Source organism: Cynara cardunculus, assembly GCF_001531365.2.
Source record: "Cynara cardunculus var. scolymus isolate 2C chromosome LG 13, CcrdV1, whole genome shotgun sequence".
Classification (NCBI taxonomy): domain Eukaryota; kingdom Viridiplantae; phylum Streptophyta; class Magnoliopsida; order Asterales; family Asteraceae; genus Cynara; species Cynara cardunculus.
In genome coordinates, this window is record NC_037540.1 from 6,977,478 (window position 1) to 6,992,813 (window position 15,336).

Sequence of the window (15,336 nt, forward strand, 5' to 3'; positions counted from 1 at the left end):
ATAACCTAACTACTAAATGTATAGATTAGAGAAAGGGACAAAAACTTACCTCAAACCGACAAGAAATCGATGGAACCTTGCTTGCTTTTGGCCGTCGGGTTCCCTTMTAGGTTAYYAATGGACTCTTCCAAGCTCTTAGGGTTTCTTTCTAACGATTATCACAATTAGAGGAATTAGGGTTAGGGAGGAGGATTAGGTTAAAAAAAAGATTAGGGTTAGGTTTAAATATAAGGAAAAAAAACCCTAATTAAACCCTAATTAAACCCTAATATACAAAAGCCCAAGCCCAAGCCCATCATCCAAATTGCAAAGTTAAAGCGAGTTATGCAGAACTAACCCCTCAAGTTTGGTAAACTTCTTAAACCAACCCAAACTTCAATATATATATATATATATATATATATTAAACTAATATATATATATATATACACACACACACACACATCTGACGGGTATTATAGGGTGTGGATTAAAATAATACTCAAGCTGATGATTATTGCAGGCTATTGGACGAAATTTTGGTGAAGACACTCTGGCTCACTGGCCTACTGAGTCAGGATTAATAACAGTTGAGGAAGCTTCTTTTGAGGTATTCAAGTATCTGGAAAAAATTTGGGGTACACTATCTTCGTCAGGTAAAAAGGAATTCTTGTCCAAAGTATCATTACTGTTGTTAGGTCAATCAGGGTGTAGCAAATCTCTAGCCTGGGTAGAGGGTTACATCTTTGATATGAACTCAAATAACCCATATTTACTTCTAATTGGACATATCTTTTTGCTTCTTGTGGCCTGCATGGATGTTAATAATACCAAACCAGGCCAAACCAAACGAGCCCTATATATCCCACCAGAAGGTGGGGTTGGGGAGGGTAGAATGCATGCAAGCACCACTCGGGAAAATTTTTACAATGGATCCATACACATTCTAGCCATGTACCATGTAATAAGATCACATCCAATAGCTCTTCCTTTCTTCATTTCTTTCCTTCTGTATTTCTGCATCTTGTAGCTTAATGAACAAACTAACAACTAGAACCACTTCACATATATGCTTAGGATCCATATGGCATGATTTATTTAGAAATATTGGTGTGTTTGGTTAAAAATTGTTATGCATATGGGGCTGTCAGGGCTGTCTTGCTTTGTAATGTAAATCCTTTTGTTTTGGGTCCTATCAAATGAATTTACTATGGCTACAGGTTACATTGGACAAAAATAGCATTTTTAAGTGTGCTTAAGTTAGTATGTGAAATCGAAGATTGATGGCAATATATGGATATTATGGGGTTCACCATGACAACTGAAATAGGCATGTAAATGGATGCTAACTGAATATTATGATAATACTGAAAATATTTCACTTGTATCTTATGACGCAAGACCTTACAATGTGTATCTTATTACACAAGACCTTACAATGTATATGCACCTTTGGTGCCTATATTTTAGGAAACAGTATTTAAGTAAATAAAGCTCATGAGTTGACAGTACTAAATAAGATATGTTTAAAATGTCAATAGGCCCAACAATATGGTCTATTGGATTAGGTACAATCTCTGTATTCACCTATTTTTTGATTTCCACTAATTTGGGAAACAAAGATGGAAACTTCTCACTTGTGTACTAGGCCAATTACTCTACTCTCTTTTCTTTTTCTTGTTAGATATATCGGAGTTGCAGCAAGTGGCATTCATTCCAGCTGCTAATGGGACACGCTTAGTGACCTCCAATTCTCTTTTTACCCGCCTGACGATAAATCTCTCCCCATTTGCATTTGAACTTCCTTCACGCTACCTGCCATTTGTGAAGATTCTGAAAGAACTGGGGATCCAGGACACGCTATCTATTTCTTGTGCAATGGACCTTCTTTTAAATCTTCAAAAATCTTGTGGGTATCAACGTCTTAATCCAAATGAACTCCGTGCAGTGATGGAAATTCTACATTTTCTCTGTAATGAAACCATTGAACAGCATAAGTCAGATAGATCCAACTGGGAATCCGAGTTGATTGTCCCTGATGATGGCTGCAGACTCGTTCATGCAAATTCATGTGTATATATTGATCCCTATGGTTCGCGGTATGTGAAGTATATTGATTCTTCGAGACTGAGGTTTGTTCACCATGATGTTTCAGAGACTTTGTGTTTGACCTTCGGCATAAAAAAGCTATCTGATGTTGTTGTGGAGGTATATACTCTTGTGTTCTGGCTATATTTTAAGTTTGTCTATTTTGCCACCTTTTTGCTGCACTTTTTGGTTGTTTTTCACAATATGGTCTCATAGCATTGATCGTTTTGCAGGAGCTCGATCCTGTTGAACATCTGCAGACTCTTGAAGAGGTTGGGTCTGTTTCATTGTCAACCATCAGGCTAAAGTTGTCAAGCAAGTCATTTCAGGTTGCTGTATCAAGTGTTCTCAACAGTGTACCTAGCAATGCTGCCGGATCGAAAATTCCAGATTTGCAGACACTACAAAGATCACTTGAATCCATTGCTCAAAGATTGCAGTTTGTGCGATCCCTCTATACCCGGTTTTGGCTCCTCCCAAAATCTTTAGACATCACTCGTGCATCAAAAGATTCCATCATTCCAGGATGGGAAAACGGATCCAGCCATCGAGCCCTCTATTATGTTGATCGTTTAAATACTCGCTTGCTAATTGCTGAACCACCAAGTTATGTATCTGTTCTTGATCTTGTTGCGATCGTTGTGAGCCATGCTTTGGGCTCTCCAGTCCCACTACCCATTGGTTCGTTATTTCTCTGTCCAGAAGACTCTGAAACCGCGCTTGTTAATATTTTGAAACTTTCTTCCGATGGGAGGATGATAGATGGCATGAGTAGCGGAAGTGGTTTTCTTGGCCGGGATATACTTCCGCAAGATGCAATGCAAGTGCAACTTCACCCTTTAAGACCATTTTATAAAGGAGAGATAGTGGCGTGGCGAAGTCAAAATGGAGAAAAGTTGAAGTATGGTAGGATTCCGGAGGATGTAAGACCATCAGCAGGGCAAGCACTTTATAGATTCAATCTTGAAACTTCTCCAGGGAAGACTGAGACTATTCTTTCTTCACATGTTTTCTCGTTTAGAAGTTTGTCAATTGACAACGAGTCTTCCACACATATGATGCCTGTGGACAGTGATAGTATCGTAAATAGTAAGCGTGTCGAGCAACCAGAAGGGTCTGGAGGAGCGAAGTTGAAAAATCAGGTTTGTAGGCTTACTTGTTTTATACAATCTCCTTCCAAAAGTGCGAGTCTTGGTTTTCCCTGCTCTTATTGTATATCAGAAACTCTTTCCAAAATTGTAAGTTAATTTTTCCTGCCCTTATTGTATGTCAAAACATCTTCCAAAATAGCGAGTCGTAGTTTCCTGCTCTTGCTGTATGTTAGAACCCTCTAGTCTTAGGGGATGTTTGGCTGGTTTTCTATTAATTCCTGTATGTACAAAGTTGTATGGGTGGATTAATGTGTTTGTATGGATTTTTGTTTAGGAGAGTTTTTTCATAAATGGAAGGTGCATGTTTTTTAATTGGGAGGATCGGGTTTGGAAAAAACTTGACTTTCTGGTTTTTTCATAAATGGAAGGTGCGTGTTTTATAATTGGGAGGATCAGGTTTGCAAAAAACTTGACTTTCCACACAAAGCTCCCTCCTAGAAGCTTACTGAATAAGTCACTTTCTATATCATTAAGGGGACGTTTACCAAACGCTTACCAAACGCTTACCCGGGTAAGCGCTTCCCAAGTCACATTACCTTAAATATGACAAATACCAAGAATTTTACCCGGTAAGGGCGAAGGCAAGGACCGAGAGTCTTACCTGGTAAGTGAGGGCGACGACTCTTACCATGGTTAGCGCTTACCGGGTAAATTGTTGCATACGATACCGTTTTGGTGGACTAAAATCTTACTTGGTAAGTAAGTGACAATGTTGAATTTTGCCGGTAAGCACCTACCCGGGTAAGCGTTTGGGAAAGGGGCCCCATGTCACTACCAAACAGCCAAGTATAACTGACTGAACAAGTTGCGAATCCTATTAAGCTCATTAAGCTGCTAATGAACAGGCCCTTAGTTTTTTCTGCTCTGTAAGTTGGTTTTTGTTTTTCTTCTTGCTGGTAGTTGCACACACTTGTATGTTACTTATGCTACTTTTCTCAAACGTCTCCTTGTGTTTTTGTTTTGCAAGCCAAGGGTTTTTATGGAAACAACCTCTTTACCTTTTGGGGTAGAGGCGAGGTCTGCCTACATCCTACCCTCAAGACCCTACTTTTTGTGGGATATATTGCGTTAGTTTGGTTTACTTTTGAGAAGTACCACCTGTAATATCAAAACCAAAACCGGATTTAAATATCAGATGCAGTAATAGTTGGTCCATAATTAGAGTTGACTCGTGCAAATTCATTGATGTCATATCCTCCTTTGATAGCGACAACCGATTAAAGAACTTCAGCATGGTCGTGTATCCGCTGAGGAATTGGTTCAAGCAGTTCAAGAGATGCTGTCTGCTGCTGGAATCAGGATGGACACAGAGAAGCAGTCCCTCCTCCAGTCAACATTGTCGTTGCAAGAACGATTGAAGGAATCTCAGGCAGCACTTCTGCTTGAGCAGGTCTGCATCTCATTACTTTATATACTCCCATCTTCACAAAATTCTGGAATTTCGTTGTCAGATACGTGTAATATGTGTTTATATATGGTGGTTTGGGTTCCAGTGAGAACAAACTGGTGATGTGGAAGTTAACAGTGTTCACACAATATAACGTAGCATTCACACAATACAATGGTATCTTCACTTGTTCTCACCTTCTCACAAAGTGAAAATTTCTCAGATTCTATATCTGGTATTTGTGATTTAGGGTTGTTTAAGAGATATGGTCAGGTTTAGGGGAAAATGGCAAAAGAATGAAAAACTAAGGAACACCCTGGTAGCCATTCATTTGGATTGTATGCACATGTGTATACAAGTGGGTTGTAATCAATTTGTCCGGTATGCACATGTTCATAACATGCACACGTGCATAAAAACCAAGAAACAACTTCAATTACTTGTACGGATATGTCCATACCGTCTAGGTGAATGGTTTCCACTTTCCAAGTTGTTCCTCGTTTTTCATTATTTTTGGGGTTGCCTCTCTCTCTCTCTCTCTCTCTCTATATATATATATATATATATATAGGGGAGCGATCAAATGCAAACCACTCAATTTGTACAAACCGTGCAAACCGTATTCAACCAATCATAATTTTTCATTTTGTTCATTTTTTTTATAATTATGAGAGGTTGATTAATCATTGTTGACACTTCATAAACAAATACCAGCTTTACTCATTGATGATTGAAATGTATTGATAGATTATACATATAATTTTTGGTATATGAGGTATTTAAATGTGTAAACACTGATTCATTCATATTTTGTGGCATATTTCCAGGAGAAATCAGATATGGCAACAAAAGAAGCCGACACAGCTAAAGCAGCATGGCTATGCCGAATCTGTTTGACCAATGAAATCGATATTACAGTCGTTCCGTGTGGTCATGTGCTATGTCGTCGATGCTCATCTGCTGTTTCCCGATGTCCGTTTTGTCGACTCCAAGTCTCTAAAACGATCAAAATATACCGGCCTTGATGACTTTTAAGTGGTAAAGATGATTCTTATAGAGTTCTGTATTGCTTTCGAGGCAAAATCATCCGCCGAACACTTTGAAACAATGGGCTGATTTTGACCATCAAACAAGTACATATTTCGGTTAACATTCATAATTCATTGTGTATATTGAAACTGTATCATGTAAGCAAACAGTTAAATACAGAATTTTGTACAGCAGATATCAATCAATTATTCGTTAATCACCACCACTCAGAGCTACTTTGATGTGAATGCTGTCAACATTTTGCAGAAGTTAACAACGTTATTTGAAATAGCCCAGGCCCAGTAAGCCTGAAGTCTAGATCAGGCCAAAATTGTGGAGGCAGACCCGCATAGGCCCAACACGAAAAGATCCTGCCTAAGAAAAGCCTGGTTAAGCCCGGCATGAAAAAAACCTGATCGGGATTTTTCCCAACCCCAAGCCGGAGAAAGCTCGGGTCTTGTGTATCTCTAGTAGAGACGAATCGTGTGTTTTGAAGGCATGTAGGTGTGGCTCGTGAAATTTCGTACTTGTAACGGATTATTCTTTTTCTATTTTAGTTAAAAGGAATATTTCATTATGATAAAAAGAAAACTGAAATTACATATCATTAAGAGAGATGGGCACAACGGATCCGTCAAGAGGGACCGCTTTCGGTTAAGATCGACCGGTCTTGACGGATCAATGACTGATTAGCCTCGCCAGTTGAGTCATTTTTTTAAGTTGATTGATTATGGACTAGACTTTTATGTAGTGTTTGGTACGTAGACATGACTGAACAAGACAAAAGGATAGCATTGGATAGAACTTAACGGAATAAGTATTTGTCTGATGTTTGATATGACTATTGTACAAATTAACCTGAATATCCAACCTGCTATGCGAGCCGATTAATCACAGGACGACCATCTGCTTTGTAAATAGTCCGGAGTCACTAGGGATGGCAACGGGGCGGGGATGGGGCGGGGTTTGCAATCCCCGGCCCCGGCCCCGGTTTATATAAATAGTCCCCGGCCCCGGCCCCGTCCCCGGTCAACCCCCGGTCAACCTCCGGTCAATTTAAAATTAATAAGTTTTTTCTAAGCATGATCAACATAACAACATAATTAGTTAATTACATCATATCTAGTCTTACCTAATAAAAATATAAAATTGTAAAATTAACAATAATCCAATAAAATTGTAAAAGCCCAAGTCCATAATAAATCTAAGCCCAATTATATATATCACATAAGCCCAAATAATAAAAATGTTTAATATTTATATATATACCGGGTACGGGGCGGGTCGGGGGATACAATACCCGGCCCCGGCCCCGTCCCCGGTTTGCCTCTACCGGGGATCCCCGGCCTCGGCCCCGGTACCCGTTTTAGCGGGGAATCCCCGTCCCCGTCCGGGTCGGGTGAACCGGGTTCCCCACCGGGTCGGGCCAAATCACCATCCCTAGGAGTCACCACATGTGAACCTCCGGTGGCCACAAAGGGGATTTTATTCCTCTTTTGATTTGAAACTGGAATCTCCTTATACTTTTTGACCTCTGGAGCCAAGCTCAAACCATTCCAACACAAACCTTGTGGTTAAATATTTAAGAGTTATTGGAAAATTTATTTTTAATAGAATTAATTCATATCAATAATGTAAACGGATCACTAACCCTTTCCCCTGATCAATTTCTATGCGTTCCTGCATCAATCATCGCTCCGCGCCTTTCTTCACATTTCCCGCCATAATACTCCACAAAATACCTGTGTTCTTGGTAAAATCTACCCACAATATGGCTTCCTCTAAAGCCATAACTGATTTCTTCCCACCTGCAAAGCGCTCCAAAGCAGCTTCATCCTTCGAACCTTCCTTAAAAAGAAACTTCCTCGACGTTCCCCAAAAACCCACCACCGACGCCGTTCCATCTTCCCTACCGGAGTCGATTCAGGATGATGAACCCACCACAGTTCAGACTTCACCTTCTTCGACTCTCACTGCGGAACAGAAATTGAAGGTTCAATTCAATCAATCACTGGCCAAAGCCAAACGTAATCTCAGAATTTGTGCGGAGAGGGTTTCGAACTCCACTTCTGGTAAGTTCTTTGACTAATTTATGTTTGACTGATAGTCCTAACCACGAAAACTGAAGTGGATTTGGAGACTCTAATTGAACATGGAGCATTTATATGAAACTGATAAGAGTTATGTATATTGTTGTTTCCCCTTAGGAAAAGGGGGAAAAATCGAGTTGAATTTATAGTCAGATGAATTACTTTCTTGTGTTCTACGTAACTCTTAATCATTTTATACACTAATAATCCTATATGTTTAGGTGAGGGGTTGAGATTTTTGAAACTACAAGAACTGTTGGTGGAAGAAACATGGTTGGAAGCCCTCCCTGGGGAGTTTCAGAAGCCCTATGCCAAGAAATTGAGTGAATTCATAGAGAGTGAAATACAAGGCCCCATACCAATCTACCCACCTCAGCATTTGATCTTCAACGCACTGAATTCTACCCCATTTGACAAAATCAAAGCTGTCATCATCGGTCAGGTGTTTACTTGAAGCCACTTTTTCAAAACTCAAAATATGCTGATTAAATGTTGTCTCTCTTCTGTTGCCTTCTGATAGGTGTCAAATTATTGACCCTACAACACTACTTTTCTGGTCATTTATCTTTGTTTTTATTTTCCCAAATCCAATATTTGAGTCTTTTATTCCATTATTTTACCTTTTTCTTGTTTATGGAGCTACAGAGAGAATTTGGGCATTTTCAGTCATTGCCGACTTTGGTAAAAAATCATTTTTTGACTTACTAATCCTACAGAAAACCTGTAGAGCCCTGTAGGAGTTGCTGGACGGAGCTGAATTAGTTGTTGCACCTTCATTCTCAATTTTTTCTTTCAAGGCTTTTTTTGTCTTGAATTTCTTTTGCTATTCATTCCTATTATCAAATTGATTATCATGATTATATATCGTGAAACTGCAGCTTTGAGGAACTTCCTTGAAGTCTCCTTGACTCAGATAAGTGCAAGATCAAGCAACTGGAGTGCAAATAGCATCACCTTTTCCTCTTCACCATTGGGTATGAAAGATATTAACACTCTGGATATTTGTTATGTTAGGACCCATATCATGGACCTGGTCAAGCTATGGGCCTCTCTTTCTCTGTTCCACAAGGAATAAAAGTACCTTCAAGTTTGGTGAACATATACAAGGAACTTCATCAGGACTTGAATTGTTCAATACCATCTCATGGGAATTTGGAACGATGGGCTATACAGGTGAAACTTGCATTCCATCAAACCTCTATAAGCGCTCTTTTAGTGAGAGAATCAAAATGGTTCCACATATTATAATAATTCCTCTCATTTGGTCCGACTCTGGTTGAATTACCCATGAATTGGAACATTGATCAAGAGCAAATGTTACATTTAGTGTGCTAGAACATAAATGCTACTAGTATTGCTGAATTTTTTTATATCTCAAATGGAGAATGAAATATTAAAGTGCTCAACTTCTATTTTATACTAAATATCTTAAAAATCTGTTCGCCACGTAGCCCAATATCTGCCTTTTTTGAATTTTTAGACATTAGGGTTCCTTTAACTCTCCTCGTTCCCTTTTCCGCAGTAAATGCAAAAGGAAATTTTTTCAGATAAAATAAAGTTATACAAGTTTAGTTTCTACAATCATGCTATTCTTTAGGATCATGTTTAGGAAAATGTGCGGAAAATTATTTTAGCTATCCGTTAAACTGGAATTTTAAGTGGTTTTGTTTTTTGGCAGATTTTTAATGTTATATACAAGCTTTTTATTAAAAAAAACCTTCAGTAGTGTTGAATAATGTTTAAGCCTCTTTACATTGTTAATAGAATTTATCATCTGACATCAAAACTGACATGCAGGGTGTCCTGTTGCTCAATGCCGTTCTTACTGGTAAGACACTTCATTTCTATTGTAATGGAATCTGTGCAGTACATATATGCTTGAATCTTGTATGTGTGGATAAAGTTTCTAGAAAAAGTAGAACCATCTAAATCCAAACCAAACCAAACGAACTCAATATATCCCACCCGGAGGTGGAGTCTCTGGTAGGATATACGCAGACTTGACCTCTACCTCAAAGAATAGAGCGGTTGTTACCATGAACCCCGGCTTGTGAAAAGGGTGAAAGAGGGAAAGACAAATATTAAAAGTTATTTAAAAAAACTAATTAAGAAAGCAATGACATACAAATAGAAGCAGGTAGAAGAGAAACTTAAGTGAGGTAAGGAAAAAAGGTAGAACCATCCATCGTGCTATATTTATCAAAAAGATCAGTATCATCAATTCACCAAAGTCGATTAACAGTCATACCCTACCTTAATAAGAGTGTTACAGTCCTACATCAGCTAAACTTGGACCATTTCATCTCTGTAGATGTTTGAACATCTCTTCTCTCCTCTAGGGCTCTTTTAGAGAGTAATCTAATGGGTTTCCGCATATTCTAACAAAGAGTAGAGAAGGCTTCTCATTAAAAAAATGCGACTATGAGAGGAAAACCAAATATAACAAACTCAGTAAATCTCATGTAGAGATTGGGTCTGGGAGTAGGATATACATAGATCTTTCGGATAGAGAGAGATTGTTTCCGTGAAGACCCCGACAAAAAATGTGAGCATGAGAAAGAAAAAGGTAAATAGAGACTGTTCATGTAGTACCAAACGATCATTGGAAAAAAAAGGTTCTCCTTACTACCCAGGTAAACTCCCATTTTCTCTCTTAAGCGAAATATAGAGTACAATGTGGGCCAATGGGATGGATCAATAAGATCTTACTAGATTAAACTAAATACATACATATCCTATTCAGTAGCAGGAGCTCGTATATCTAGCTGTTAAAGTGCCATTTCAACCAAAATTTGATAATCTAATATCGAGTTGCTTTTCTAGGAGATTCCAATACTTATAAAGATTATTGTTTTTTAATTCCTCTCCATCGACCAACTCCTTTTGTTTTATGTATTGTTATCAGTTAGGCAGCATCAGGCAAATTCTCATGCAAAGAAAGGGTGGGAACAATTCACTGATTCCGTGATTGAGACAATCTCTAAAAAGAACAAAGGGATTGTTTTCCTTCTTTGGGGAAACTATGCCCAAGCAAAATCGAGGTACTTAATGTATGTCTCTAGATGAAATCACATTAAATTGTTCTTGGTTTTTGAGGTCAAACCTACCATATCTTATTTTTAAATACAACATGGATTTACAAATTTAAGACCACTACATATATATGGTATTAGTTATTAAGCTTAAAAAATCAAATGAACCCAGTATAACCGACACAGAGGCAGGGTCTGGGGCAGGATGTAGTAGATTTTGCTTCTACCCCATGGGGTAAAGTGGTTGTTCTCCTGAAGACCTCTGGATTGCAAATTAGTTATCATTTTTTTAAATAATTTAAAGAGTATAGTGAAAATCTCATATGGGACAGATGTCTTGTGGGAGTATGTAGTCTCCACAATCTGGTTAAATACAAATCTCGATTAGGATTCTGAATGTAAATTGTGGAAATATTATACAGGTTAATTGATGAAACGAAGCATCATATTCTCAAGGCAGCACATCCTTCTGGCTTATCTGCCCATAGGGGATTCTTCGGATGCAGGTTTGTGTTTTCTGCTATTATCCTAAATAGAATGTTGACCATGAACCTGTGTTGCAGTTGTCATTAACTGTTTAACAACCCCCTCCTGTCTTCCTTTTGGGTGATTTCCTTGAATATGCATGCCAAGTCTTCAAATGTTAGTTAAAGGGTCACTGGTCCAGCGGCGCGCTGGTTACTGGTATATCTCAACTAGGTATGGCAAAAAAACCGCACTCGATGGGAACCCGATACCCAATCCCGGTTTGACCGGGGAATACCCGAATTTATAAACCGGGGATGGGGATACCCTTCACCCTGACCCTGAGTATTAGTTATACATTTCTATGTGTCTGTGTGTGTATATATATAACACTATATACCTAGTATAATAATATAGTGAGGAATCCAATTAGTATATATAATGTATAGATATAATCAATCTTTCATGATGAGAACTTGTGAAAAAATTACATTATTGGGTTTGGTTGTTCATGGAAAACTTATGTTGATATAACAATATGATTATATAAAATTTCAATTATTAAGTATTGTAATTAATATATTTGTGTTTGAACTACGTTTGTTATCTTATCTTTATACAAATGCAACAATCAAAATCTTGGTAATTAATATTTTAGCGTTATATGTCGTTTAAACATAAATTGGCATTTATATAAATAATATATAAAAATATTACGTAAAAAATTAAACTGTATAGACGGAGGAAATCCCCAATTCCCCAATGTGGATCCTCGTCCCTGATGGGGATGGGGATGGGGGTGAAATCTTATTCCTTGACGGGGATGGGGATTGCAATCCCCGATATCCCCGACTCCATTGCCATCTCCAATCCCAACCTCCGGTAGTCAAGGATTCAAGCCTCACCAAATGTGAAGAATCTGTGTGTTTTTCTGTATATTTGAGAGAAAAAGGACTAAACATTTGGGTTATGATCCATAATATGGTTTGAGGTGGTTTGAATCCCAGCTCCAAGCATTGAATTTTTTGTTTTACAAATCAAGGGTCTTTTAAGGAAACAGAAAGGTCGCGTACATGCTACCCCTAGGCCCTGACCCTACCTCTGCGTGGAATCTACTTGGTTTATATGGGTTGGTTTGGTTTAATCATGACCATAAGTTGATTTTCTTTGTATGAATTTGAGCTACCTATGCCCCAACTTGAGCAACGGTGTTGGTTAAACCAAGTCAAATCAAACTAGCTCAATATATCCCATCTGAATATGGGGTCCAGATATCCTCTGTTCCAATGATATAGTGGGTGTTCTCATTAAAATTCCCGTTTCTGGTGTTGGTTTATAGTTTTGCTTATTTGGATGTTCTTATCCTATACATTTGGTCCAAGGCATTATGCGCCTACTTGAACAAGGTTTCTTCATAATACGACATGCCTCTTCATTGTAAACTCTAAATGTTGATGATGAGGTTTAATCCTCGGTGGTTGAACTCGTATAACGTTGTATTTGCATCACAAGTCCTAATATGATCATCACAAGGGAGGGAAGTATGGTACAAGCAGGGTCTTTAGAAAACAACCACTCAACCCTTTGAGCTAGAGGTAAAGTTTGCGTGCATCCTATCTTTTCTAGACCCCACTTTCAGCTGAGATATATTGGGTTCGTTTGGTTTAATTCGATTTTAAGGGGGGAGTATGGTGATTCATCTGATTTGGACAATGCATGTACACCGGCTCATATAATGTTATTGCTCATAACAAGTGGTCTAATTGTGCAGGCATTTTTCTCGTGTCAACCGGATCTTGGAGGAAGCAACCACTCCTCCGATCAATTGGCAACTCTAACCCCAACCGCTATGATGTTTACAAATTGACTCGACTCGTCGACTTTTGCATCTTACCACACACTTGCGAGTCTTGTGACGATTTCGGTATCATCGATCAATTTGTTCCTTTTTTTGTCATGTTAGATTATTTATTTACACATCATCTCTTAATACTGGTGAAGCTTTAATGGAAGTCTTTTTTTTTTGGTTTTTATTACTGAATGGTATTTTAATTTTAGTGGACGTGGGTAAGTGAACACCAAGTCACATTATCTTACCAGATGAATATGGTAAGGACCAAGAATCTTACCCGGTAAGTGAGGGTGATAACTCTTACCACCCTAAACGTGTACTAGGTAAATTGTTGCATACGATACCGTTTTGGTGGACTAAAATCTTATCCGGTAAGTAAATAATAGTGTTAAATTTTACTGGTAAGCGTTTACCAGATAAGTGTTTGCTAACGGACCCTTACTGTTTTTCTGGTATTGTTAAAATTAACATCTGGCTGAAAGTTATGGTTATCATGAATATGAACTTTTTCAGTAACATGAATCGAAAAATAGACGACACTTTTTATTCATTTATTTATGGTGAGATGGGCGACAGTGGGGTTTTGTAAGGGTAAACATTTTGCATGCATCGTATCGAATCAGATCTCCATAAAACGACAAATCCCGATGGTCGATACCTCGCTCTTGTCGCTCCCCTTGGCTCACGCTTTATTAAAATACATTTAAGTGTTCAGTTAGTAGTTATCAGTATGAAAATTAATTTAAATTATTGATCTCAGGACGTAAAAACAAATTGGTATTTTATCGGCCGTGTTTTAATATTTTATATGATTACATTTGTTTGGGTGTGTTTGATTATATATGATTAAATGTTTATGTATTGTTAATATAACATGTGTTTAATCATATATGATTAAACTTGTGTATCATACGTGTAATCTCTCTCTCTCTCTCTCTATATATATATATATATATATATATATATATATATATTTCAGATGCAACCATATCCATTTATACAACTAATGTAACTCAATCAATTGAAATATTTATATAAATGATGATAGTTTATTTATTATGATTTGAATATTTATAGAAGATGATTAGAGTTTATTAATTATAATTAATACTTTATATTAGAAAACAATCAAAACTTTTATGAGATTACATGTTCATCAAATTAAATGAACGGTTGAGATGGAGTTGTATTGGTTGCATAATATCTCTTTTTTTCTTCTTACAAAACATTTACCTTCTCGTTTGAACCTGCCTCTATAAACATCTTTATGTTTCGATTAAAAAAAATGATGAAATAAGAATATAAGATATTAACAAAAAGATAATATGAGATTACAAGAGGAGAAATTGACCAAAATTAACAAAACGACCATTTTTCAAAGCATTTTCACCAAATGACCATTCGAATCGCACCTGGGGGCGATTGTGACCAGAATGTACGAAAAGGGTTCCACATGTATCTGATTTGGAGGACAAAAATATCATATATCATACCTAAAATCCATCAAATTTGGGGAGATTTTGACCCTTATTTTGTCTTCTTGTGAAGACAACCTATGACGCAACGATTTAACACTTCAGAGACGATTTTCAAGGTATGAAGGATGATTTTCATTGGTATTTTATTTTTTTAGGATCAAATGTAGTATTCCCAATAAAATCATATTCACATATAAATATATGTGATGTGATGTGATGTTTTTTAAATAACCAACTTGAATTTTATGACATAAATACAATTAACTATAATTTTTTTATATTTAAATATTGAAGCATCTTAAACAAATTATTTTATATTTAAATATTGAAGCATCTTAAACAAATTATTTTATATTTAAAAATGAGGGGAAAAAGTAGTAATAGAAAACAATGGATTGGATCACAACTCACAACACTTGAATATCATATTCTTCGATTCAAAACATCGCAACACTAATTTTTTCACATATTTTTTCCCCTTATTTGTCGTTTCTAATGAATAAATTAAATATTATATATCTATTTATCTATACTAGAAGCGTACTTGCGCAATGCAGCGAGATATATCGTGATTTTAATATTTCATTTTATTATTTATCTCAGTTGATATTATAATATGGCTTTATGTGATTTTGAGAAAGCGATAATGTTTTTATTTTTGAATAAAATATATGTTTGAAGATATCACAAAAATTTGACAAAAATATATCGATATTAGTATCAAATTAACTATTTGAAATTTTTGTGTAATTTTTTAATTTAATTTTTTTATAATTTAATTTATG

At 36.9% G+C, this 15,336-nt stretch overlaps 2 protein-coding genes across 4 annotated transcripts in view; both read left to right on the forward strand.

The window, feature by feature from the left end:
• The window catches only part of LOC112524410 (sacsin), a 28,664-nt gene extending 22,807 nt beyond the window's left edge, over positions 1-5,857 (forward strand). For 2 of the 3 annotated variants that reach the window (XM_025134200.1, XM_025134201.1), the window contains exon 9: positions 463-1,650. Coding sequence is in view for 1 of the 3 variants with exons in the window: in XM_025134202.1 (XP_024989970.1) it covers positions 503-635; positions 1,664-2,187; positions 2,301-3,209; positions 4,426-4,608; positions 5,433-5,630 (1,947 nt within the window). In the remaining 2 variants the exon portion in view is untranslated. The other variant, XM_025134202.1, reaches the window with a different exon arrangement.
• Positions 5,858-7,234: 1,377 nt separating this feature from the next.
• LOC112524100 (uracil-DNA glycosylase, mitochondrial) lies at positions 7,235-13,232 on the forward strand. The gene is made up of 7 exons (XM_025133746.1): positions 7,235-7,706; positions 7,946-8,166; positions 8,739-8,897; positions 9,522-9,552; positions 10,630-10,765; positions 11,179-11,262; positions 12,993-13,232. The coding sequence occupies exons 1-7, from the start codon at positions 7,307-7,309 to the stop codon at positions 13,057-13,059; spliced, it is 1,098 nt and encodes a 365-aa protein (XP_024989514.1). The 5' UTR covers positions 7,235-7,306; the 3' UTR covers positions 13,060-13,232.
• The last annotated feature ends 2,104 nt before the right edge of the window (positions 13,233-15,336 follow it).

Bases quoted from the DNA above. Each gene is read 5' to 3' on its own strand.
- LOC112524100 (XM_025133746.1), top strand. From the start codon at position 7,307: ATGCGTTCCTGCATCAATCATCGCTCCGCGCCTTTCTTCACATTTCCC. The intron at 7,707-7,945 runs GTAAGTTCTTTG...CTATATGTTTAG, and splicing joins GGTTTCGAACTCCACTTCTG to GTGAGGGGTTGAGATTTTTG. The intron at 8,898-9,521 runs GTGAAACTTGCA...ACTGACATGCAG, and splicing joins TGGAACGATGGGCTATACAG to GGTGTCCTGTTGCTCAATGC.